At 41.4% G+C, this 23,772-nt stretch overlaps 1 protein-coding gene across 1 annotated transcript; it reads left to right on the forward strand.

Moving 5' to 3' along the window:
• Window positions 1–135: 135 nt before the first annotated feature.
• On the forward strand, window positions 136–22,647 carry stk11 (serine/threonine kinase 11). Its single transcript, XM_049598731.1, has 11 exons — window positions 136–344; window positions 1,173–2,154; window positions 9,597–9,680; window positions 9,851–9,940; window positions 10,282–10,414; window positions 11,928–12,064; window positions 12,629–12,756; window positions 15,429–15,486; window positions 15,611–15,804; window positions 18,231–18,474; window positions 22,121–22,647. Exons 2-10 carry the CDS (start codon window positions 1,871–1,873, stop codon window positions 18,437–18,439), a joined length of 1,317 nt encoding a protein of 438 aa, XP_049454688.1. The 5' UTR covers window positions 136–344; window positions 1,173–1,870; the 3' UTR covers window positions 18,440–18,474; window positions 22,121–22,647.
• The last annotated feature ends 1,125 nt before the right edge of the window (window positions 22,648–23,772 follow it).

Genomic DNA, 23,772 nt, shown 5'->3' on the forward strand with positions numbered 1-23,772 from the left:
AAATTCCTAGATTAATCAATGGGATCATACTACTTAATTAACTTTAAAAGGTTCAATAATTTGCTATTTAAACTATTTATTTTCATCCCTGTTTGACGTCCTTCTCTTTCCTCCTGTGTTTGATGAAAAAACTTTGATTTGACGCATTAACGTATGGGCTGTCAGTGCGAGTCGGGGGGGGAGGTAAACAAGATGGCGACAACCTGAGTAGCAAGAGTAACACGAAGAGTCAGAAAATTTAACTGATATACCGATAGACCCAAGTGAAGCATTTGTTTCAGTCAGGACGGACACTCAAGGACGGAATTAAACCTGCAACGGGAACAAGATTCATGAGGATATAGGTGAGACCCGGTAACAGGAGTTAACTAGTTAGCTTGTTAACTAGCTAGCCAGCTAGCAATTTACAGTGGAATCTGAACGGCTTGCTAGCCAACGCAACTCCGGTTAGCTTGCGTTAGCTGGATGTGCCTGGTGTTTCTCCGGTGTAAAGGCAGGTATGGATATTAGAGCTGATATCGGTTTTGGTGTTAGGAGAGCGTAATGCAATGCGGTCAGACAACAATTTCCTTCTCCTATTTCGCCGCTGCTTTACCGGCAAATGAAGTGAAGTTAGCTACCGCTAATCTGAACGTGAAGCAAAGTTGGCTATTGCTAGCTGGCGCTGCATAACTACCGTTAGCTACAGTTGTGTGACGACGTTTCGGTTATCTTCCACAGTTGTCCACCGTTTGTCCTCATTCACACCAAAATAGCTGGCGGTGTTTTAAAGCAGGCGTTTGAGTTAAAACCTGCAATGGTCGCTAAAGGTGTGTATTGATGAAGCACAGAGTGTATGTTGTCAAGCTAGTTCATTCAAGCAGACGTGCTATATTAGCTTTCCAGTTAGCTAATAGTTAACACTTTAAAACATGTTTATTTCAACTGAGCAACCCTAATGTCTATCGTACTCACACACGACTGTTAAAATGAAGTTTGGTACTAAATATGTACTTGCATAAATTATATTCATTTCGTATCTCATGTGAAGCAGAACTGAGACCCAGTAAGGTTAACCGGTCAAGTGTTGATGTGTGGACAGATTCTTTACCAGAGATTGCTAACTTAGCTCACAAGCAATTATAAGCCATGTGTGTATTTTTTAATAGTGTTTGAATGCCCCTTGTTTTCAGGCACCGGGCACTTGGAACCGTGGTGGCATGGAGGACACCTGAGGACGGTTGGACACATTGGATGGCTCCGTCGACCTCCAGGAGCCGGCTGATACCAGAGATTGGGCTGATACTGCTGCATGCGTTTGGCTGTAGATCTGTGCTTGGATCCAGTCCAGCTGTACGCTCTCATTTATCTTGAGGAAACCTATGCCATGAAGCATGGACCTCTGACAGAAATGCTGTGCTGCATGGCCTTGAAGCGGGACTCCTTGCCTCTACCTAAGGCTGAATGGTATTAAATTTATATAGAGGTGATTAAGAGTTAAGCAGACAAGAATAACACTTTAGAATTTTTTCCCCCTAATTTGCATTCAACTGCACTTGTCACAGATGTAGTACAAAATGCACAGTATAAAGCACTAACTTGGCACTGGACCCAACAGGTTCTTCACCTCTGTTCGCACCTCTTCAGTGAAAAGAGCCCTAATGTTTACAAATTGGGATTGATCCCCCACCTCCTCCCTCAGCTCTCAGGCCAGATTATTCCCTCACCCATGTTCAGTATTTTGTAATTCATCTGTATTCCATCTTGTGGAATTAAAACACTCAGCTCAGTGCTGAAAGGTTACCAGTGGATTACTTTCCAGCAGCAATCATAGCTATTTGCAAACATTTTTGCACAGGAGGCTTAAGTTGTCACTGCTGAACTATCAGTCATGAGTACCGGCGAGTTGCATCATCTTGACTATCTAAATGAAAATGAACTGATGGAGATGGATACGTTCATTCACCGCATTGACTCCACAGAGGTGATCTACCAGCCACGGAGGAAGAGGGCAAAGCTGATAGGAAAGTACTTGATGGGGGATCTGCTAGGGGAGGGGTCTTATGGCAAAGTGAAAGAGATGCTGGACTCAGAGACACTGTGTCGCAGGGCTGTGAAAATACTGAAGAAGAAGAAGCTGAGGAGGATTCCCAATGGAGAAGCCAATGTGAAAAAGTGAGTGTTGTTTTTCTTTTGGTTTGTCAGCCTGCTTTGTTTGACCCTTTATCACCATTTTTTTCCTCTGCACTCTGACAGTTTACGTCATAACACCAGTGTCACTGACCGTGAAACCGTGCAGTGTGATTTATGTATGATAAGGTGCAGGGTCTTTTCAGTTAGGCATTGTCAGTTATCCTGATATACAGTGGCATTGGCTTGACTGTAATGGTTGATCTTAATATGAATTAATTAGTTTGAATCACCCCACTGAAAATTTAATGACAACAGTCAAATGGATTTCTTATGACTGTACCACAATGAGAACAGCTTTTCATGCCTGTCCCGCTTTATTAGCCATCACTCCCTGTGCACAGCTCTTAATTTTCATTTCAGATATTTCACTTGAAATCTCAACTACCTTACTTTCAGTGCAAATACCAAAACAATATTTTTTTGATTGTTTTACTTTAGACAAAAAGCTTGTTTCTCTTTTAACTAAGTAATGCATCTCTGACCTCATCTGGTTGAAGGTTTTGTGTCTTGTGCACCCGCCTCACTGTTGAATTTGGTTAGAAGCACATTCTGCTTCACCTGTAACCACACCCAACAGGGATGTGAAGTTGCACTCTGCACACCCTAAATACACTTCTGCATCACTGCATAAAGGTGAGAATTTCAGTCAGCAAAGGACAACAAAAAACTACTTGCTTGTGTGTTCAAAAACGTTGCCTAAATAATAAAGTTTTAAATTAACAAAATGATTCTTTAAATCAGAAAATGGCTAGGCTTTTAACAGCAGGTGCCATTTGGTCAGTATCTATTCATACAAATGATATCATTTGTATGGCAATTACTGAATGGCCAATTATGAAACTAATATGACAACATGGACAAAGTCTTAATCTTTGCACGCACAAACAGGGCTTTGTCAGTTCTTCAATGTACAGCAGTCATAATCTGACACAGAGCAGGATTGCCAAAAATCAGAGCAGTTCCGGAGTTAAAATGTCCACAGTGAAGGAGGAAATAGAGGTTACACTCCTGCTCCATACAGTGAGTTTATATGCAGTTAAATGGGTCAACTTTTTTTGCAATAACCCAGTTTTGTAAATGCATAGACATAAATGTAGTCGCTGTGGTCGAGGTGAAGGAATAAGAGAAACTTGGTCAACACACACCACTGTCTGTAGTGACAGAACATGCTGCTGTAACCAGATTTCTCTCGAATAGTTTGATTTTCTGCACATTAATGTTGTCAGTGCAACCAGAGATGTTCTTTTAAATCTATGGAAGAAACTATACAAATACAATGTATGTAAGTCAGTAATTTATTTAGAAAATACAGTGATGTTCGGTGCCAGTGTTTCTTAACACAGCACAGGGAAATGCATAATTTTATTATTTGTTATGCCTAAAAAATGACATTATGTTGAGAATATCGCATAATTTTTTCTTATGCAGATAGTTATACATATTAAAATCAGGCTTTTACTTATTTAAGTATCTCAAATAGATTTTTTTAAAGCTAAAATGTTCTACTTGTTACCAATTCTCTTCTGTCTCTCTTCTCTGTCCTAATGCCTCTGTGATTTGGCTGTCATGTCTTAATGTCGAAACTTTTTTTTGCATCCCGTTTCCTGTTGAGTATCAGAAGTTTTAATCACACAGTAGTTTATTAAATATTACTCCAGCCTTTCGCTGCGGGCCTGTGCTAATAATAGAGGGAGCTTTAGAAAACTGTCACAATGAGTTCACAGGGAGGGAAAGAAGAACTGCAAGATGGAGTGTTTTTAGGCTGCAGTCAAGACAGCAGCAGGAGAATGATGAAAAGCCTTTGGTGACAGCTCAGTAAAAATTATTTTGTTGGGATTATAAAGTATTTATCAGATATCCAGCCAACTTCAATGAAGTCTATCCCTGAATATTGTGTTAACTATTCTAAGCCGGACAACTTAAAGTTAAGAGATGCCATATTTCCCCATCTCAGTCTCCATTTAGTTGGGACTGAAAGCAGCCTGTCAGCAGCTCGACGGCAGCAGCTGCAGTTCTCCATCAGTGTCTACACTGAATCCCTTCAGCTGTAGTATTGCCTTGCACTCAGAAGGGCTTTAATAGCGCCAGCAGCCCAATTCACCATTTGCTAACATGCTGACGTTGGGGGGCGGGGAGAAAAGCTTTAAGACTAAAAAGATACTTCAGGTCACATTAAAGTGTATACATGCAAGATGTTATGCCGCTGTCTGCCAAATGTTGCACTAAAATACTGAAGTGTACATCTTTCTTGAGATGGACAACTAAAGAATGTAGCTGTTAGCTTGTGGTTCTAGGTTAAATTCACTTACCTAGGTAAGGTCTAATCGCAGGTGTCAGCATCCAGGTAAAACCTACATCATGAAGCCAACATTTCAATCATCTCTGTATTGTTGTTATGTTCATGTACCAATCAAGAGAAGCATATAAGAACAGTTTTAAGGAACACTCAGTAAAGTGAGACATTTAAAAGTCCTTGTGAGGAGGCCACCAAAAGGCCCTGAATAGTGCTGCAGGGCTCCATGTCTGAGACGATAGATACTGTGCATGCAACAACCGTTGCCTGGGCTGAAAAAATCTCACATGACAACTTGGTTTGTGTTTGCCAGATTTGGAGGTAGAGGGTAACAGAGTGAGATCCTGGACCAAAACAATACTGCTGTTTATAAGAGAAGTGAGACTGAGGAGAGCCGGAACGACAAAGAAATGACTTAAAAACATTAATTTGAGTGGCCAACCCTACGACCAAGAATTTTAACAGGATGGATATTAGGTGTTGTACTTCAGATGTAAAGCTAAATGTATAAACTGGTCCCACTCCCACCTTTTCTCAGTTCTGCCTTTATAATGGTACAGAATACCTTTTGTTGTATCATCCTGAAGTTGTCTTAACATATCTCATACCATAAATGCTGATTGTTATCTTCCCCTGGGTGATAAGGTGGTTAGTCTGGAGCCCCGTTCTCACCTTTCTTGTTTTCAAAGGTGCATTTTTCTAATCCTGGCTGTATTATATTTTCAGACAAAGCTACTATGGTAGACTAAATGGTTGTGCCACTCTGTTAATAAGTGCACAGCACTGTTCCTTGATGCGTGAAATGAATTTGTTTGTGTTGCCTGTGCATGTTCTTTTTTCTCCAACTGTCTCGCTTGGTGATGGCCTTATGTTTGCCAGCCTTAGGACGCTGGATCCTCGAGCCTGTGAAGGCCCCGTCTGTGTGTGGATGCCGTAGTAGACCCCGGCCTCCCCATTCAGCCTCTTTTTAGCATTCCTGTCTGCCAAACACTTCCTGCTTTTACAAGGTTGCCATGGGGATGGGCATGCTCATACCCGCATTGATCGAGCAATGCCACTCCTGTTTCTACGGCAACACCCCAAGAATGCTGTGCCCTTGTTTGGAATGACAGGAGCGCACAGGGACACACACACACACACACACACGCCCTAAACTAGACACAGACTCTGGAGCAGCACAGTGTAGATGCAGATTTTGATCAGTTGGCTATGTTGCCACTGTGTGCCAGAGAAGCTGCCATATCGCTGAGTGCTGAAATCCTTTCAGCTCTGTAGCCTGCAGCAGTGTTTCCCACAGGATTTTGTGAGATCACGGAATCCTAGATGGTTTGAGGTCCACCGCCCGGAAGAAAATGTTTACACTTTAAAGCGAAATGAATCAATCTTGTGCACTTTGACAGCAAAATTAAAAGGCTAGATATATGAAGAACTTTACGCTCTGTGTTGTCAGAGATGCCATGAACTTGTATATAATAACTCATTCTCAGAAATTATGGAGCAGTGTGTTTCTGCAGTGTCTCAGGTATTTACAAATGCAGCTATTTCAAGGTGCTCAAATGTGGGACAAATTGATACTGTAAAAACACTTGATTTTTAGTCTGTATATAATCTGAGTTTAATAAAATGTAGTAGAAAAAAATTCCAGCAAACCAAAATCAAAGAATAATGTAATTTCCCCCACAATTTATTGGGATTTCTGATCTTATATGGGACTCCTGTGATTATTATACAATTATTTCTATTTCCATATGGGCTATAGGTATTTGTTTATGCTGTGTGTATTTCGAAAAGCGGCCGCAGTCACATGTATCCTTGGCTGGTTCAATGCATTTACCATAAAGGTCAGAATAAAGGGAGCACTCCAATTTCAGCAGCAGCTGCAGTCAAACTAGCCGTCACTTGCATCTTTGTGGTCAGATCAGCCGCTGCTAAAGTTGAATACAGATACAGACAGAGCAGAGCGAAGCAGAGCATTTTTTACTTTGAGCATTGGCCCATTCGAGCATTTGGCTGATTGCATTTAAAGGCCCGACGTAACTTTTTACTGGCCCCGGGCAGGGCCTTCAGGCAATCCTTATTGTTGGACCCTGCATGAACACATTGGTTGTATAGACATGAATGGTGATAACACAGCAAATCAGTCATGCCTAACTTTAGCTTATATTGTAGTTATGCTATGTAGTGTGTGAAATAGAGTATGGTGAATGTGCTAGGAAAGGTAGTATCAGCACTACTTCTACCTGGAGCTTGCATGTACGGAGCCTGGGTTTGGTTGAAGGTGGCAGTGCTGTTTGGGCTGAGAAAGCCACGCGTAAGTAAGGTAAAGGAGGTTATTGGGTTGGTGCGGGGAGCAGTGAGACCTGGCATTAGGAGAGTGTCTCTGGGACGCCAGAGATCACTGTCTAGCCTCCTGCAGGTGTCGTGGGACCAACTAGACGAAACACCAGTGAAAGGAGGTTCCCACCTGATGACCCCAAAGACATGTTAGTTATCACTGCTCACTGGTCTGTATAGTTAAGCCTTGCCATAATAGCTTATCATAGGGCTTCGGAGGTTATTCACTGAGTACTGATCCTTTTCTAGAGCACAAACTTGTGTTTATTTGAAAAACGCCTACAAAGTGCGGGGCTGACTGACTAGGAGTGAGATATGCTTTGCTGAAGCAACAGTGCAAAACACAATGTTTGCTGTCTTTTATGTTAAAATATTTTGTAGTGGGACAAATTGTGGTAATTAATAAGAAAAACTGCTGCAGGCCTTGAACGCTCAAGGTCCATCAGCTCAGATTTGAACTCAGAGACTGCAGATGGACTGCAGCAGTCACTGTGCCTTAGTGGCAGCGCCGCCTCTGTTTTATGATTTGTTTAATGGAAACAAGCCGTGATGCAGATGCAGCTTGGTTTGCTATATTTCAGATATGTTATCTGCTCTTGCTATTCAGCCAAATAGCAGAGATTATGTATGGCTTAAAGTGATAGTATCCATTATGCCTCACCGTATTTTAATCATAGCTCTATTTTAATGTGCACGAGTCAGCTGTGTCTTTTTTTTTTTTACCAGTGCAGTGATGCAGCAGTAACTGCTTGTGTGTGTCTGTGTGCAAGAGGGAGGCTGACGAGGCCCAGAATATCCATTCGTCAGTAGTAACATGGTGTATAAGGCGAAGGACTGACACAGCTCATAAACCGCTGGCTGATATGGGACAGAAGTGCTCCAAAGTGTTTGTTGTGAGATTTTGTCAAAGTAAAAAAGAAGACAGATGATGCCTCAGCACTGTAGGGGCCATGAGGATTGGTTTTTTTTTCCTGTTTGGCTCAGGCACACTCCCTTTGCAGCTTTGACTTGTCATTAAATCACGTGTATTTTCAGGAGAGGTGGGGAAATCTATTTGAATAAGAGTAAAGATCGATGGTCTCTGTAAAAGTCGATCAGAAGAGCCAATCAGATGATGCAAAACGCAGGACAATTCCTCAGCATGTCTTGTGTCATGTCTTAGACGTTGGTTACGTCATGGTTTAAATGCGATTATGATGAAATGGCCAAGACAGAATTCAATCTCAGAACCCACATGCTATCAGTCTGATGATGATTCGGCCTCTTGGGGCAAAGACAAATATTTCAGGAGTTTCATAGTTGCCAGCGGATGTCTGGATAACATATCTGAGCCAAGACTTCCTCTTCCGTGCCCTTGTCATTCTTTACAGTCCAGTTAGCAACTTGAGATGCTGCATACACACAGTTATGACTCTCTGTAAACAGATATCTGCATGAAAGCTGATACATAGTTTGAAAAGCTAATAAAAAGCTAAAACGATGTTCGACGAAAGCTGATGGGTTCTGAGGTTGTGTTTCCGCCAATGCATTCGGCCCTTTTTGCTCTCCACATGGCCTGTTTTCTTGCATGCAACCAAAGCCCACTCTAACAGAATTGGTGAATACTACTCTGACTACAAGCGGATATTAGAACAATTCAGATACCAAAATCTTGTCCCGCTGCCGACAGATTGTGCATGAGTGCACCTAGGTCCATTATGATGTCAGACATAGCTGTGTTGGTACTGTATGATGCTATGGAAGGGGGGAAATGGATTTAACCAGCTCAAAATTTTATGATCTCCCAAGGAAGAGGGAACTTGACATAACTCAAACAGTACGTAAGCTTTCAGAGGCACAATTTTCAGGGTCCTCAGAGGGCTGTGCTTTAATACAGGAGAGGGATTTACTGTTGTTTATCATCCAGTTCAATATGAAACATAACTGGCAGTCAAGCTGACTGGTCCCGTTGGAAGTCATTGTTTGACTGAAACACGTACACAGGACTGCATATAGTATTTATTAAATGCTTATTTAGACGCTACTGACAATATAGTGCAGCACTATCAACTATGTAGCGGTGAGACAAATTGAATCTAAATTTAATCATACAGTTCCTGTCCCTAATTGTTTGGCAAAACCTCAGTATTTCCTCTGTGTTTGCATGTCAGTAGGAAGTCCAGGGAAGCCTGTGGTTTGTACGTCATGCTCCTCTCCTCCAGATCGAAATTCATTAGCGTCCTCACTCGCAGCTCTCTGATGAATGTCGAGTCTCCTGGGTGGTTTGCCATGCTGGTGATTTAAACCACTTCTCCCTGGGTAGCGAAGTGAACTGTCAGGTTATCTTTCTTTATGAGACCAGTGTAATTGACTGCAGCTGCACTCAGACTATATCAAGCCTTACAGTATCATTCCTGCAATTCTGTTTTGTACGAACCACCTTCTGTAAGAGTCACGTTTGTTTTTTACTTTATATTCTTTACTTTTTAATGGATATACAAAGTTGGATTGTTAGTGAATCACAAAATTCATGTGACTTTCATATAAAGAGAAACCCAAAACAGCAACTACTGTCCCAAAAATTATTTGAGTTTTCTCCCCAGCTCAGTGGCTTATTAGAAATGCCAGTAATTAAACAGATAATGTACTTGTGCTCGTGCTATACAGTGCCGTATTAGTGCGGCTGTGCTGATGTGTGGCACCTGACCTTTACTCTGCGATCACTGCAGCCAAGAGCCAGTATTAGATGATGTAACACTCCCTGTACATTTGCTTAATTAATCTTTTGCACGATTTTTGTCCCTGTGTCCATTTACAGGGAGATTCAGCTGCTAAGAAGACTGCAACACAAGAATGTGATTCAGTTGGTGGATGTGCTCTACAATGAAGAGAAGCAGAAAATATATCCTTGCATATGAGATTTTTTAGATGTTGAATGTTTATGTTGCTGTTGGTGAAGGTTATTTCTGTGTTTAAATGTTTCTACTTGTTAGTTATGAGCTTTATAATGGGCTCACTTTATTAAAGGATCTATTTGTTTGATTTGGCAAATCCCCTTGACTCCTGACTTACGTATATGGTGATGGAGTATTGCGTTTGTGGGATGCAAGAAATGCTGGACAGCGTCCCAGAAAAAAGGTTTCCAGTATTTCAAGCTCACGGGTGAGTGTCTGTTTTTCTCTCCCCTCTCTGCTCCCTCTTTCTCTCAGCCTCCCTGCTATATTTAGACTAAGCCTCTCTGCAGCCATCGCTCTAGGCCTAAGTTTAGCTCCAAGACTGCAGGGCCTCTGCTGTTAAAATAACTGACCATAGATTGTTGTGAATGTGTGGTTGCTGCTGGGAAGCCGCTGATGCCAAATTACTAAGTGATCTAAGTGATGAAGGTTCATGAAACCACAGTGACAAATTGTTTGATGTGTTAATTTTTTTTCTGTTTACATTATATGCAATACTTTTGCTCCTCTTTTAATTGTATCCATCAACCCCTCTCTTCTTTTTTACAGGTACTTTTGCCAACTCTTAGATGGCCTTGAATATTTGCACAGCCAGGGAATAGTTCACAAAGACATTAAACCAGGGAATCTGCTGCTGACCACAGACGGGGCACTAAAAATCTCTGACCTGGGAGTAGCAGAGGTGAGCTCATTCTACAGCATAGTGTTGTTGACCATGTATGGGGGTGGGATTTTATATAACTACTAGATTTTGGCAAACTTTCAACATAAAAGTTATATTTTTGTGGACGCAGCCATCACAGATATACACAAAACACTGTCAGTGGAAAAGAACTGTCCATCAGGAAGCTTTTAAGCTTTAGTACGCTTAAAATAATTGTGTAGAACTGGTTTCTTTATCTGTATTGTATTTTAGATAAATGTCCACTCAAGTGGGTGAATTTGCCCATGTTACTGTAGATTTTGTATTTTAGAGAATTTCTTTTAAGTGGATGAGTGTAAAACAGATTTTGTCTCCATGTGTCAGTCTATTCTATGTTTTTATTATCAAGTTTTATCATAAGCTGTGATTCTAGTTAAGATAGCGTTGCTTAAAGCTAGAATAGGCAGATGTGGAAAAGCAAAAAAAAAAAAAAAAAAAGAATTTGAAAAAATGCCCTCCTCCTGCAGCTCTGTCTCTCTGTCTTCACTCGGCCCCACTCTCTTTCTCTCTGTTTAGTAGACCACAAAATCAGACAAGAATTAGCTCCCCACCCACGGTTCCTACTCTTGCTCCCTGCTGCCATGGACTGCTAGGAGGAGAGCGGGCAGCAGTTCTCGAGCTTTGATTAGTGGCTGCAGCGGCACGAATTCAGCCAGCGCAAACCCCCAGCACAGGGTGCCACATCAGGCTGCTGGCCAGTGGCAGCACCAAGTCTAACCTGTGTTACAGCAGCAACAGATGTTGGGTATTCTGTTGTCATTCCCCTGGAGCTGGGATTTGTACTGGCTGGATTCAAGTTGCTGTAGTCGCTAGGTGTGGGTCTGTCTCTGGAACTGCTGCCCACTCTCCTCCTGGCGAGGTGGTGTGAAGTGGCGGGCACTGAGGCAGAGGACACACTCTGATTCGAGGCTCTTGGTAACGTTAGCTACATAAACATGAACTTGAAGCAACAGCTGTAAGCCTTGGGCTCAGGTTTGCAGAAAGATGCCCTATTTGCAACATTTTCTCTCCACCTCTGAAATGCTTTGTCAAGACTGACACGTGTTGTTTGATAAATCAGGCTTCCTTGTTTGGGTTGCTTTGCAGTGTAGGCATTTTTTGCCAGTGCTGGAATAGCAACTTACTCTGCAGGTTTTTCTAATTCTGCAGAGTAAGTTAATCAGGCTTTCACCAAAAGAACCTGTATGTACATCTGTCTAAAAATAACCCGTGAGTTAGTCTCTCATCATCTCATCATAGGCTAGATTCTCTAAAGCCTGAAAACAGAGCCAAGAGGAGGTGCAGGAGTCTTGTTTTTTCTCCAATCATTTAAATTATTATATGCTCAAAGCTTATTATGGGATTTTTGCCCAGTGACGTCAACTTAACGCTGCCTATCCCAGCTATTAAAGCAAGTAGCAACAAATTATTTCATGATTCCTATTTGTGGCTAGAAATAGAAAGAAAAACTAACTCAAATTCTAACTAATCTTATCATCCCTATATTTTTTAGGCCCTTCACCCATTTGCAGAGGATGACACATGTCGCACCAGTCAAGGCTCTCCGGCCTTCCAGCCTCCAGAGATTGCCAATGGACTGGACACCTTTTCAGGGTTTAAAGTGGACATTTGGTCTGCTGGAGTAACACTGTGAGTCGTCAGGGCCTCAGTTTGCTAAAGTTTACATAGAATGTCTTAAATTTCACCGCATTTTAAAGGCCCAGTAATAGACACAAGATCTCTTAAGCTGTTTTAATATCTGCTATAATCAGATATTGGTTGCTCATGGTACTTTATAATTGTCATAGAAGAAGGGTCCTGCTTAGGGAGCTCTGAAGTAAGACACCTCTCAGTCATTCTTCTCAGTCCTCTCTCTGTGTACTTGTCATACATTGGTGTGCCTGTGCATACATTTACATTCTGTTGTCCACCACTAAAGTCCTCAAAAAGAGCCTTTCCTACTAGTGATTCTGAGAGGTTTCAGAGAGGACTGACAAGTAATGGTGTATGTAGTCATGTTATACTGTTAGAAATAGCCAGAGCTGTGGTTCATAATTGCCACAAGGGTGCTGTTAGATTTTACAGAACAAAGATAACACCAGAAAGGTCTATCTGAACATTAGATATGTGAGAACCATTGTGGCAACTGTTAACAGTATCCCGGTCTATGATACACTTAATAGTATTTGTTGACTCCTCCTTCCATCCTTTCAGATACAACATTACAACAAGCCTGTATCCGTTTGAGGGGGACAACATCTATAAGCTATTTGAGAACATTGGAAAAGGAGACTACACTATTCCTGAGGAGTGTGGACCCCTCCTGTCCGACCTGCTGCGAGGTGAGTGCTAGATAAATGACACACCTGGCATGTGCGCTCCTCCTCTCTCTACAAGGCCACACGCCCCCTCTGATGTTGCAGCCTCTTTCTGTAGCATATACAGACAGGGCTCACTAATGTCAACTTGAAGGCATGCAAACATGGGCTGCGGGCTAAAACATAGATTTATACTCAAAAAAAAAAGCACTGCAACCCGAAAGGACAAGTGCAAATGGCAGTGCTAGCGCTTGTGATGTCAACCTCAAACACACAACAGTAACGTTACTGAGGCGCAGCAGCAGTCCAGGACACGTTTCAGGCTAACTGGCTAAGAATATATCTGTAGCTCAAACGTAACAGCGAAATATGCTGCTTGATTTGTAAAATGTATGGTGCTGCACATTTTAAAGGGTGATGTCAAAAAAACATTAACTTTAAAGTCACCACTCTGATGGCGTTTCTCGCACAGCAGGAAAAGAATAGGGCATAGAGACAAGAGACGAGAGAGAGTGACCAAAGAAAGACTAAGGACCAAAGTGGTGGAAGAAGTATTTAGCTTTTTGATATCTTACTTAAGTAAAATAAGAAAATATTAGCATCAAAGTATACCCACAGAGCAAAAAGTAAAAGTACTCATTGTGTATATTGGCCCATTTTAGAACATTATACAGGCTGTTGTATGTATTGACTTATGTTTATTGATGAATCAAATTTTGCAGCTAGTAAAGGTGGGGCTAGTTTGTCATTATATATACTACTAACTAGCTTTAGAATTTCACCAAGGGATCAATAAAGTTTTATCTTTATCCATATAATACATATACATAACAATTTATCTGATGATTACATTTGTGCTGAAAATGTGAATCTGCAAAGTATCTCGTAACTAATCTTGTACACTGAATGTTGTGAAGTAAAAACAACAATTCTGGCTTTCAAAATTTAATGGAGTAGCAGAATAAAGTAGTAAAACATTGAAATACTCAAGGAGAAGACAAGTACCTCAGAGTTCCACTTAAGTACAGTAGTTGAGTAAATTGAGTAAATCGGTAAAAATCCCCCCCTGCTGAGGACACTAATGCAGCTCAAAGAGACGATCACTAGAGAGCAGGAGAAAGAGACATCAGATTACAGCAATGTATTATAGTTCAGATTATCCCAAGGACAGCAACAAAATGCAGTCTGAGCTAAAGATAGGACATAGGAATAAGTCTCCCCCCAGAGTGTATAAATCTTTATGTGAAGCGTTTAAGGGCGGGGGATTCCCCGCCATTTTGTAAAATACATTTCAGGCACTGTAAATGTTTCCACAGAGCCACATCATACTTTCCCATCAAGGTGTTGCCTTGGTTACATACCTATGCCGTAGTAGTGGATGACTCATAGTTCAGCGTGGGTTTTGTCTATTGAGTGATGTATTTTTGTCATAACAGTAGATGACTGTGTCATGCATCATCAGGAAGTGTGATGCATTCATTTTCACAGTGGCTGAGGAAAGATTTTCACCTGGTGTGTTTATGATGATTACAAAATACACAAACAAAGAGTGGATTGAAGGTATAAAAAAAAATCTGCGATGGAGTTGGTCCGGTGCTGTATGCAGTGAGAGCAGTGAGAAATCACATTGAAGTCCTCGCCAGTCGCACTGTGATCTTTTCTGTATGCGTCCAGTAGGTGGTGCTGTGACACTGGAAGTCACTGTGACTTCTCAGCATGCGAGGCTTCCTCCAAACTGTAGAAATCCCTCCAGCTGTTGACGTAGTTTCCATTGATCTGGAGCCAGCAGCAGAATACTAAACACTTCATAGTCAGGCGTTGCTTTTCCCGACTGGAATGCTGCAATGCTTCTGCCCCCTCTAAAAACCCCATAAAAGAGTCAGGAGTCTTTTATGGTGAAATGTATAATCGGCTGAATGAATGTTAAATCCAAAAAGAATGTTGGGAAGATTATGTTTGCGCCATCAATGAAAGAATGAAGTTGAATGCCTTGTCTTGCTTGTTATCCATCGTATCTTTACCTGGTGCCACATGGAGAGATTTTGAACAATGTCTTAACCGTGAATAGGGGGGAAAAAATTGCCACATTCTGGTGCTGTTATAACTCATCGAGCCTCCATCCCCCATTTTGTGTGAGCGTGTGACGTCTGTGTGTGATGACGCAGCACCTGAGAGATAGTCAGTCCATAATTACATGGTCTAAAATAAGCCCAGTGCCACAAAAGGTGTCCTTCAGCAGGCGCAGCACTACTATCAGCACTCTGCACGCTGCCCCTCTCTGCCTGCTGGGAGACAATTACATTATTAGGTCTGGATAGGCACTGCATCACTGCTGCCTTATCACACTGGCATTCTGCTTTTCCCACAGATTCAGCCCACATTATGATAATTAAGGGACAAAATCTTCATTACATTGGTACAGCTGTTAATGCTACTCATATTGATGTTTCCGTACTGTACCTCATTGACTCCTGAAGCTTTGCAGGATGCCTACACACACAGTGATGAATGAGATTATTATGTGCATTAATTAATGTTCCTTGGACGAGTTTATCATCTGTCTGCCGTTAGCTCACTCCTCGCCGCTGCGGCCTCCCACGAGCTTATGTTAAACTCTTGACAGATAGATGATGTGAGTGGAGAAATTGTTCAGGATTGTTGTGATCCAATTGACCTTTGCAATGTTTGTTTTTCAGGAATGCTTGAGTACGACCCTGCGAAGAGGTTTTCCATACAGAACATAAGGCAACACAAGTGAGTGATCTAGTGCATGGCATTCATCATCCATGTATGTATTTAAAAACGTTCCTGACCTACTGTAAGTCACATGTTAAAGTCTGATTCATTGTGTTTATTTTCTCCCTGTCTTTTTCTTCAGCTGGGTGCGTAAGAAACACCCTCCGTCTGAGCCCCCTGTGCCCATCCCTGCCAGTGCAGAGAGCAGGGATCCTTGGCGGAGTATGACAGTGGTGCCCTACCTGGAGGATCTGCACGGCTACACAGAGGAGGATGATGACGAGCTCTACGATGGAGAGGATGAGATCATATACACTCAGGACTTTACAGTGCCAGGTAAGCGTGAACTCCGACAATTCTTACAGATGAGCTCAAGATGCATTTAAATATTTGCCGTGTTTAGATATATTCCAGCAGTTTCGAGCAGTCTGTTTAGTAAAATTCTTGTTTGTTGTTTTGTTTAAGTCCTCTATTCTCTGTGTTTGACTTTGGGAAGATGAAGAGCTGTCTGATGTGTCATTGTTAGCTACTTCTTCCTCTTGTATGACAGCGCTGAATTGTCCTTCTTAGGCGTCTGTTACAGAAAACAACATAGTAGGGAAGCAACTAACAATTATGTTTGTTACTGATTATTTTCTTGATTAAACAATTAATCGTTTGGTCCACAAAATATTATAAAACAGTGAAACGAGCCTGTTACAACATCCTACAGCCTAAAGTGACTTCAGCACGTCTTGTGTTGTCCAACCAACATTTGCAACCCAAAATATTACACAAACTATGATTGAAGACCAAGGAAAGCAGCAAATCCTCATGTTTGAGCATCACCTTTTTGGCATTTTGCCTGAAAAATGACATCAACAATTAAAGTATTAACAGAATAGTTACAAATTAATGTTCTGTTAATTGTATAATCGACTGACTATTCACTGCAGCTCTGCATTGCTGTAAAGTTTAATGTGCCCTCACCAAACTTCTTCCTTGTGTCAAAAATGGGGTTGAAATTTTAGACTTACATCAACTTCTAACTAACCCACATTAAACTGTGGCCTGTGACTAAAAGCCATAAAAACTATGCTGAATGCTTTTCACCAGAAAGCTTCAGCTTTTTTTGCAATATATTGAACATGTGCCTTAAAAGACAAAGTTTGGGTTTAACACAACATTCGAATGCTGTGCTGTTTCCACTTATCGGAAGATTGGCAGTTTGATCCCTGGCTCCTCCAGTCTGCATGTCAGTGTATCCTTGGGCAAGATAATGAACCCCAAATTACTCTCGATGACTGTGCCATCAGTGTGTGAGTGAGTGTGAATATTTAACTGCTCAGCAGGTGGCACCTTGTATGGTAGCCTTACCATTGTCAGTTACCAGCGGCAGCTGAGTAGGATCGTTTCCGATTTGTGTGATCTAAACATTTCCAATAACTGCAGAGCGTTTTAAGTCCAAGGTTCAACATTTATCAAAAATAGATCATAATCATTTCCAGAATTCATGCTGTGTTTTTCTCTAACAAAATATTCTTTCTTAATTTATATTTGTTTAGCCTTTTACAAACATTTTCACTGCAGTCAAAAAAACACAAAGGTAGACATGCACATGTATTAACAGACGGGTCTAATAGCACTATAAATTACAATCCTTTACTAAAGAAAGTTGATTTAATCAAATTGACCACTTTGTATTTATTTATTTAGGGTGATAACATCAAAAAATGTGACAACAGATATTCAAAGCATAATTCACAACCTCAAATGAAGCTTCCTATCTTAAAAAAGTACATTCGGCACAGCCCTACTAAACAAGGCTAGATGTAGGCAAAGACTCAGAGGTCTGAAACAGGCTACACTTCAGTCAAATTCTTTTTTAATTTATTTTTTTTGCTGAGATTTTTCTTGCAGTGAACCATGTGTACAAACTTTACCAGAGTGTTTACTGACTTTGGGATGAATAGATAATGATAGCATCTTTATATTTGATTTAATTTGTTCCCCAACCCCAACTTTCATTTTTCCCCCCAGAATTCAGATCCTTTATCTGTTGCTAGGCAACAGCCGGTAATAATACATGCAGTCGTCGGTGTCGGGTATCTAGAAGTGGTGCCCCACATAAAAACCAAACGGAGCTGCAGAATGTGAATGAAGTGATCTAAAAATAGTCCTGTTGAAATGGTTTTGGTGTGGGCGTATGAATGGTTTTCCAGGGTTCACTCCCACACACACCGTTTGATAGGATGCTTCATGTGAATTAAATGAAATGAGTGTTTGGTAAATTAAACAGCAGTATGACCTGATGTTTCTCTTAAGCAGTAACTACATCTCACTGATTTTAATATTCGCCTTGATGTTGCAGTTTCTGTGTGGGAAGTAATTTAAAGTTTGTCACGCCCCTGCTTCACACACACACACACACACACACACACACACACACACACACATTAAGGTTAAGGCCTATTTTTCACTCAGCTGGTTTCCTGTGGTTGTAGGTTACTATTTCTCTTGTTTCTCATGGTTATCTGACCTGACATTTCACTGGTGCTGCTGACAAATGAGCTTTTTAAAGGTCCCCTTTCAAAAAAACATGTTTACAGTTTTTACAGCAGCAGGTCCGTTGTAATTTCCATCCATGCAGTCACTCAGACTCGTGCTATTACCTCATGCTTGTTCAGTGATGCAGCAATCAAGTCAGCACTTGTGTGAAACTGTGATGAATTTTTTTATTTATCTATTTATTTATTTTTTAAACCTAATATTCGTGTCTTTAGGACAAGTGGCCGAAGAGGATCGGGATCAGGGGCACGCGGACCACAGTCCAGCTCTAGCCAAGCCAGTTTGTGTGAACGGGACAGAGGGGGGGTCTCTGAACAGCAAGGCCAAAGCTGAACGCAGATCCTCCTCTTCATCCAACCCCTCACGTAAAGGAGTCTCCACAGCCAGCAAGATCCGCAAGCTCTCCACCTGCAAACAGCAATGACCCCCTCCCCTCCTCCCTCGGCAACCACCCACCTGGTGAGTGTGTAGACTGCTCACAAAAGCTCTGACTGAATTGTGCTGCAGAAGTGCTTAGAGGACACCTTCCATACAGTAGACAGAGGGAAAAGATAAACAACCAAGGAGAACAGATGAAAAGATAACGGCGTGTTAGAACAGACGTAGAGATGAGTATCAGGAAGGAGGAAATCAGGGAGGAGAGAGAGTCTGTGTTGATATTCAGAAAGCAGTGCTCTGACTCACCACCACTCCCCAGGCAAACACATGGGCGGTTTCCTATACAGTCACATAAACTAGATCTGGACTGGTCCGGTTTTTGAGCATCACTTTCCAACTCTCTGTTAGGATTTTATTTCGGCTGTAGCCTTCCAGGGGTTCGTCGAGCAGCCCTTGTTCAGGCGGAGAAGTGGGGCAGATTTATGCTGCAAGCATACACACCAATTTAACAGGTTGTCCTCCTCTCTTTCCAGTTACCACCCACAGTTTGCTCTTTCAATCTCTCGCACATACAAACCAGTCACGGCATGAGGCTGTTTGTCATGAGTGCAGTGCAGAGGAGATGCTGTGTATTAATTTGTTCAGGTGATGACTCACCCTGGATGAGATAAAGTGGGCTGTGGGATGTTTGTCTCTCTCTTTCTCACCCCGTGGATGATTCTTTCCGTTTTAACAGCACCAATTAGTAGTTTCTTGTTGTAATACTGTGATACTTTCAACTCAAGGAAACTCGCTTTTGGTCATGATATGTGATGAGATAAAACGTTAAGGATGCACCGACTAGGAAATTCTGGGCTGATACTGATAGTTAAAACAAGAATTTGGCCATTACCAGTGTTTTTTGTTGTCGTTTATTTTTTATTTCCCCTTTTGTGCCAGTGAAACAAAGAAATCTTCATTATGAAAAAATAACTGTTGGGGATGATCAAGGCATTTTTTAACTAATTGGGATCAGCTATGTTTAGCTATATAGACCCCAATCCCATCATTTCTTTTACGTGCGCTGTCACACAGGTTTGTCCTTTTACTACACAATATCAGCCCGATTATAGCCCGACGCAGCGCCGTACGGTGTCGGCTCGGATTGTGAATGACAACGAGTGTTGTACGCGATAATCCGTTTTATCTTGTGTAGTGTGTCATAGTAGACGACAACCGATGCCACATCTGGGACGCCTCACGATGTTCCAACACAAAGTCTAGCATGTTAGATTTTCTTTTTGTCTTTCACGACTGCTCCCGTCACAGCTGTCACTTTGACCAATAGAAATATAGAGCAATCTGCTGCTGTGGACAACTGTAAGCCAACAGCAGCCCAGCCGTTTAGATATTTGCTCTAGGGACGTTACCACAACAGAGTAAAAGGGGAAAAACGATGGCGTGGAACAACAGAGGCACTTTGTTAACCCAGTGAGTATTGTCATTAGCATCAAGCTAGCAAAGAATGTAATTTAATCATAATGGAGGATATAAAGTAATAACATTAAAAATAGTGGCCTTTACTCACCACAACTGCAGAGGCTACCAGCTTCATTTGAAACAGACTAAATTATAATCAGGCCGTTATTTATGATTCCCTCTGTATATTTATACTTTTACTTTTTATCTGCTCCCGTGCCTTGATAAAGTTAATGCATCGCGCTGACATTTCAAACTCAACACTTCCTGTATCTGTATAGAATTTAAAAGCCCCTTATAACCTCGACTGAGAGAATCCCTTCATTTTTTAAAAAGGCTTTATTGTGAAACATTTGCAGGAACTTGTTGTGGAGGATTCGGTGACTTGCATGTTTGCGTACGGTACTTAAAATATAGCTCCTGCCATCTGGTAACACTTTCTACATAACTACAAGAACATTTCAGCTGACACATGAACAGACACAATGACTGAAATAATTGTAGTAATAATAAAAATAGGACAAGAATAACCCGATGACATCACACACGTCGTGAAAGACAACCGGGGATGATTGGTGTGGACCATCATGTAGTGTGTCATGTCTGTTTGTCAAGTCACGGCACGATTTTATGACTCCACAATGGCGTAATATGACATAGTGACTGTCAGAACAGACAAAAATGTCATGTAGTGTGAACCAGGCACCATGTGCACTTGTTTCATTTCAGCTGAGTATAAGAGAGTGTCTTGACCTTTACTGGTTTGAGATTAGTTTATTAATAGAATCCACGCAAAAGATGTACAGATGACGAAAATCAGCACTTGGACAACAGAGTACAGTGGAACACAGTGCCTCAAGGTAACTCAGGCAGAGGCTGCACTGAAGCAAAACACACTAGAATACTTTATTAAAATGAGAGAGAAATTCACTAGAGACAGCGACAAGACCAAAAAGATAAAAGAAATGTTTTATTATTTTATACTTTTTTATTGTGTAATAAATAAAACATTAACAAGGTGGATGCAGGCTTTTTTCTTCTCTTAATGCGTTGCAGAGCTATTCAGTTGTCAAACATATACACTGGATTGATTTCAATAACTTAACTGTAGCTGAAGTGTGCACAGTGCAGCTGTATTATCTAGGAAAACAAAAGTATTTGAGTGGGACTCGGAATCGGTAGATACACAATAATAGATGTGACTTTGAATGAGCACAAATTCAGTAATACAAAATTTACGAAACAACCTCCTGTCACATGAGATACATTTTTTCAATCACTGCTTCAAAAGCCTTTTTATCATATATAATTTATGATAGTTCCCTCTTTAATATCTTTTTTATATTGATGTGGGAAAAAAATTTCCTTTTAAACAGCTGTTTTTATTGGGTTTCTCTCCAAAAACTAAATTTTATGTGATTACACCTCATGATAATGTTAATTTACCTTCATCCAAATCTCATTTTAACTGAATAGAGCTTGTACACATCTTTTAATGTAACTCATTGCAACCTCCGTTAGCTATTAGTTCCCACCACCGGCTGCTAGCAGCTAAGGTTAACTAGCTCTCCTGCCAATTTCAACACCACTTTGTTGTTCACAATGTAGCTTTACCAGGGGCGGCAGTAGCTCAGTCCATAGGGACTTGGGTTGGGAACCGGAGGGTCGCCTGTTCAAGTCCCCGTCCAGACCAAAATATGGAGTGTTGACTGGTAGCTGGAGAGTTGCTAGTTCACTCCTGGGTTCGGCCTTGAGGCACCGAACCGAACGCTTGTCATGGGCAGCCCCAGTCTGACATCCCTCTGAGATCTCTCCACTTCGTGCATGTATAGGTCCTGTTTGTGCATGCGTTTGTTCGGACCTGTGTGTAATTGACACAACAGAGTGAAAAAATTGAATTTCCCTTCGGGGATTAATAAAGTATATAAAATTTAAAAAAAATTAAATTAAATTAAAAAGAAATAATGTGGTGCATTCTCTGAGGTGTTGATAGTGAGTTCACTGTGTCCTTTCGTGTCCCAGGAAAAATCTCTGTTCGTTCCAAACGTGTTTTCTGTTGTCCCTCGAAAACCGCCTGGAGCCGTGCTTTTTAGCCTGTGCAGAATTGATGTGACACAACAGAAAAACATCGGTGAATGTCAGCTTATTTGATGTTAGGCTGATGCAAGTCAACTAGGCAAATATCAACAGACAAATCAGTGCATCCCAAATAAACTGAAAATGAAACTCCACCAGACGTCTGTTATACTCTGTCTTTTGTCCTTCTCAGGTTGATCTGTCCCCGTCCTTCTGTGTCTGGACTCCTCACAGTTGTGAGAGAAACCTGCTGACGTTAATGCCCCCATACCTCCTTGGACCACTGGCCTGCAGAGTCTTTTGAAGATGCGGTATGAGTGACGGGGAGGAGGAGGACAGCATGAAATGTTCTTTTTGCTCTGAGACTGAGGCACTGGCTGTGAAGATGGTGTTTTTTTTTCCTCCCATATTTTGGCTCCTTTAAACTCTTGTCATCCAGTTCTGTCATCTCCCTTCTCCATCCTGTCGTCCTCTTAGGAGGGCCAAATGTTGCACCGGACGTTACAAACACCATCACCCCTGTACCCCACTCATCCACCCCACTCTTCCCCACCTTCTGTTTCTTTGACTACCTTTGTTTTTACAGAACCCTAATGGCAGTTTTTAAAACACATTGTGATGTGTAAAAAATTAAAGAGGAAAAAAAAAAGATAACAAAAGTTATGAATAATTCTATATTTAAATCTATAATGAGAATAATTATGATAGTACTCTACTACCACCAACATAAAAAACTGCATGCTGTACAGAGCTGGACGAAAGGGAAAGTGCTTGGTTTGTGGACAGACTGATAGACTGAAGCCTTGAGATCCACCGCTGACCTGTTGGGGATTTTTGATTTCCATTTAGGTTTTGTTTTTTTGTTTTTTTTTTTCTTTTTCTTTTTTCCAATGAATATTTTTTAATTATTATTTATATAAAATATGTCCCAAACAGGCTATTTTGTTGGATGATCCTTTCTGTTTCATTTTGAGTTGAACATATTTTTATTATGACGTACACGTCAGTGGTTTATGTCCTCTTTTTTCTTTTTTCTTTTTTTTTTTCAGTGTTCATTATTTCACCAATCCTTTACAAGGTTAGACTTCTGTAGGAGTACGCTCGTCTTTCTCTGGTGTTTGCACTAGTTCGTAGTCAGATCCTAGAATATCAAGAGCCAGTGCCGCTCAGCTGCAGGCGGTGTGCTGTCACAATCACCCAGTCGCCTGTTTTCTAGCGATGCTGCTCTTTGTTGCGCCGATCACATCAGCAGGAGCCACCCCCCCACCCCCCCACCCCCCTTGCGCAGCCAGGCCCATCGTCAGTCCCTCTCTGGGAATAGATCAGAGAGCAGGTGAGTCACAACTCTGAGGGAGGGAGAGAGCAGCGCTTCCCACGTCAGCAAGGTCGACAGAGAGATCCTGCGTTCGATGAGGAAGGATGAAGAGATGTGTCGCTTTAACAGGCTGAAGAATATTTCAGCGGTATGATTAGTATGTCAGGACACCTTTTGCTTTCTGTTCTCATGGTAATGACTGCTGTTATGACGTTTTCACACAGTACATGAATCACATTACAACAGCATAAAATCACAGGTTGGGGAGTCACTTTTATTTGTTTTATTCAGAAAAATGTTCAGTCAAAATGAATATGTGCCTCAGTTGGTCCCACAAGGTCTAGCCTTTGTCAAGGCTGCAAGACATTTGGATTTTCTGCACTACTCTTTTTACAATAAAGCAGATGGTTCACCGTGGATGAGGACAGAGACATGAGTTTCATAACATACACACAGTCATGTACTGTAGCTCAAACCCAAGTCCGTGTGAAAGGAAAGAGGGACAAGCTGTACCCACCATCGCAGTTTCC

The sequence above is a fragment of the Epinephelus fuscoguttatus genome, linkage group LG15 (genome assembly GCF_011397635.1).
Source record: "Epinephelus fuscoguttatus linkage group LG15, E.fuscoguttatus.final_Chr_v1".
NCBI lineage: Eukaryota > Metazoa > Chordata > Actinopteri > Perciformes > Serranidae > Epinephelus > Epinephelus fuscoguttatus.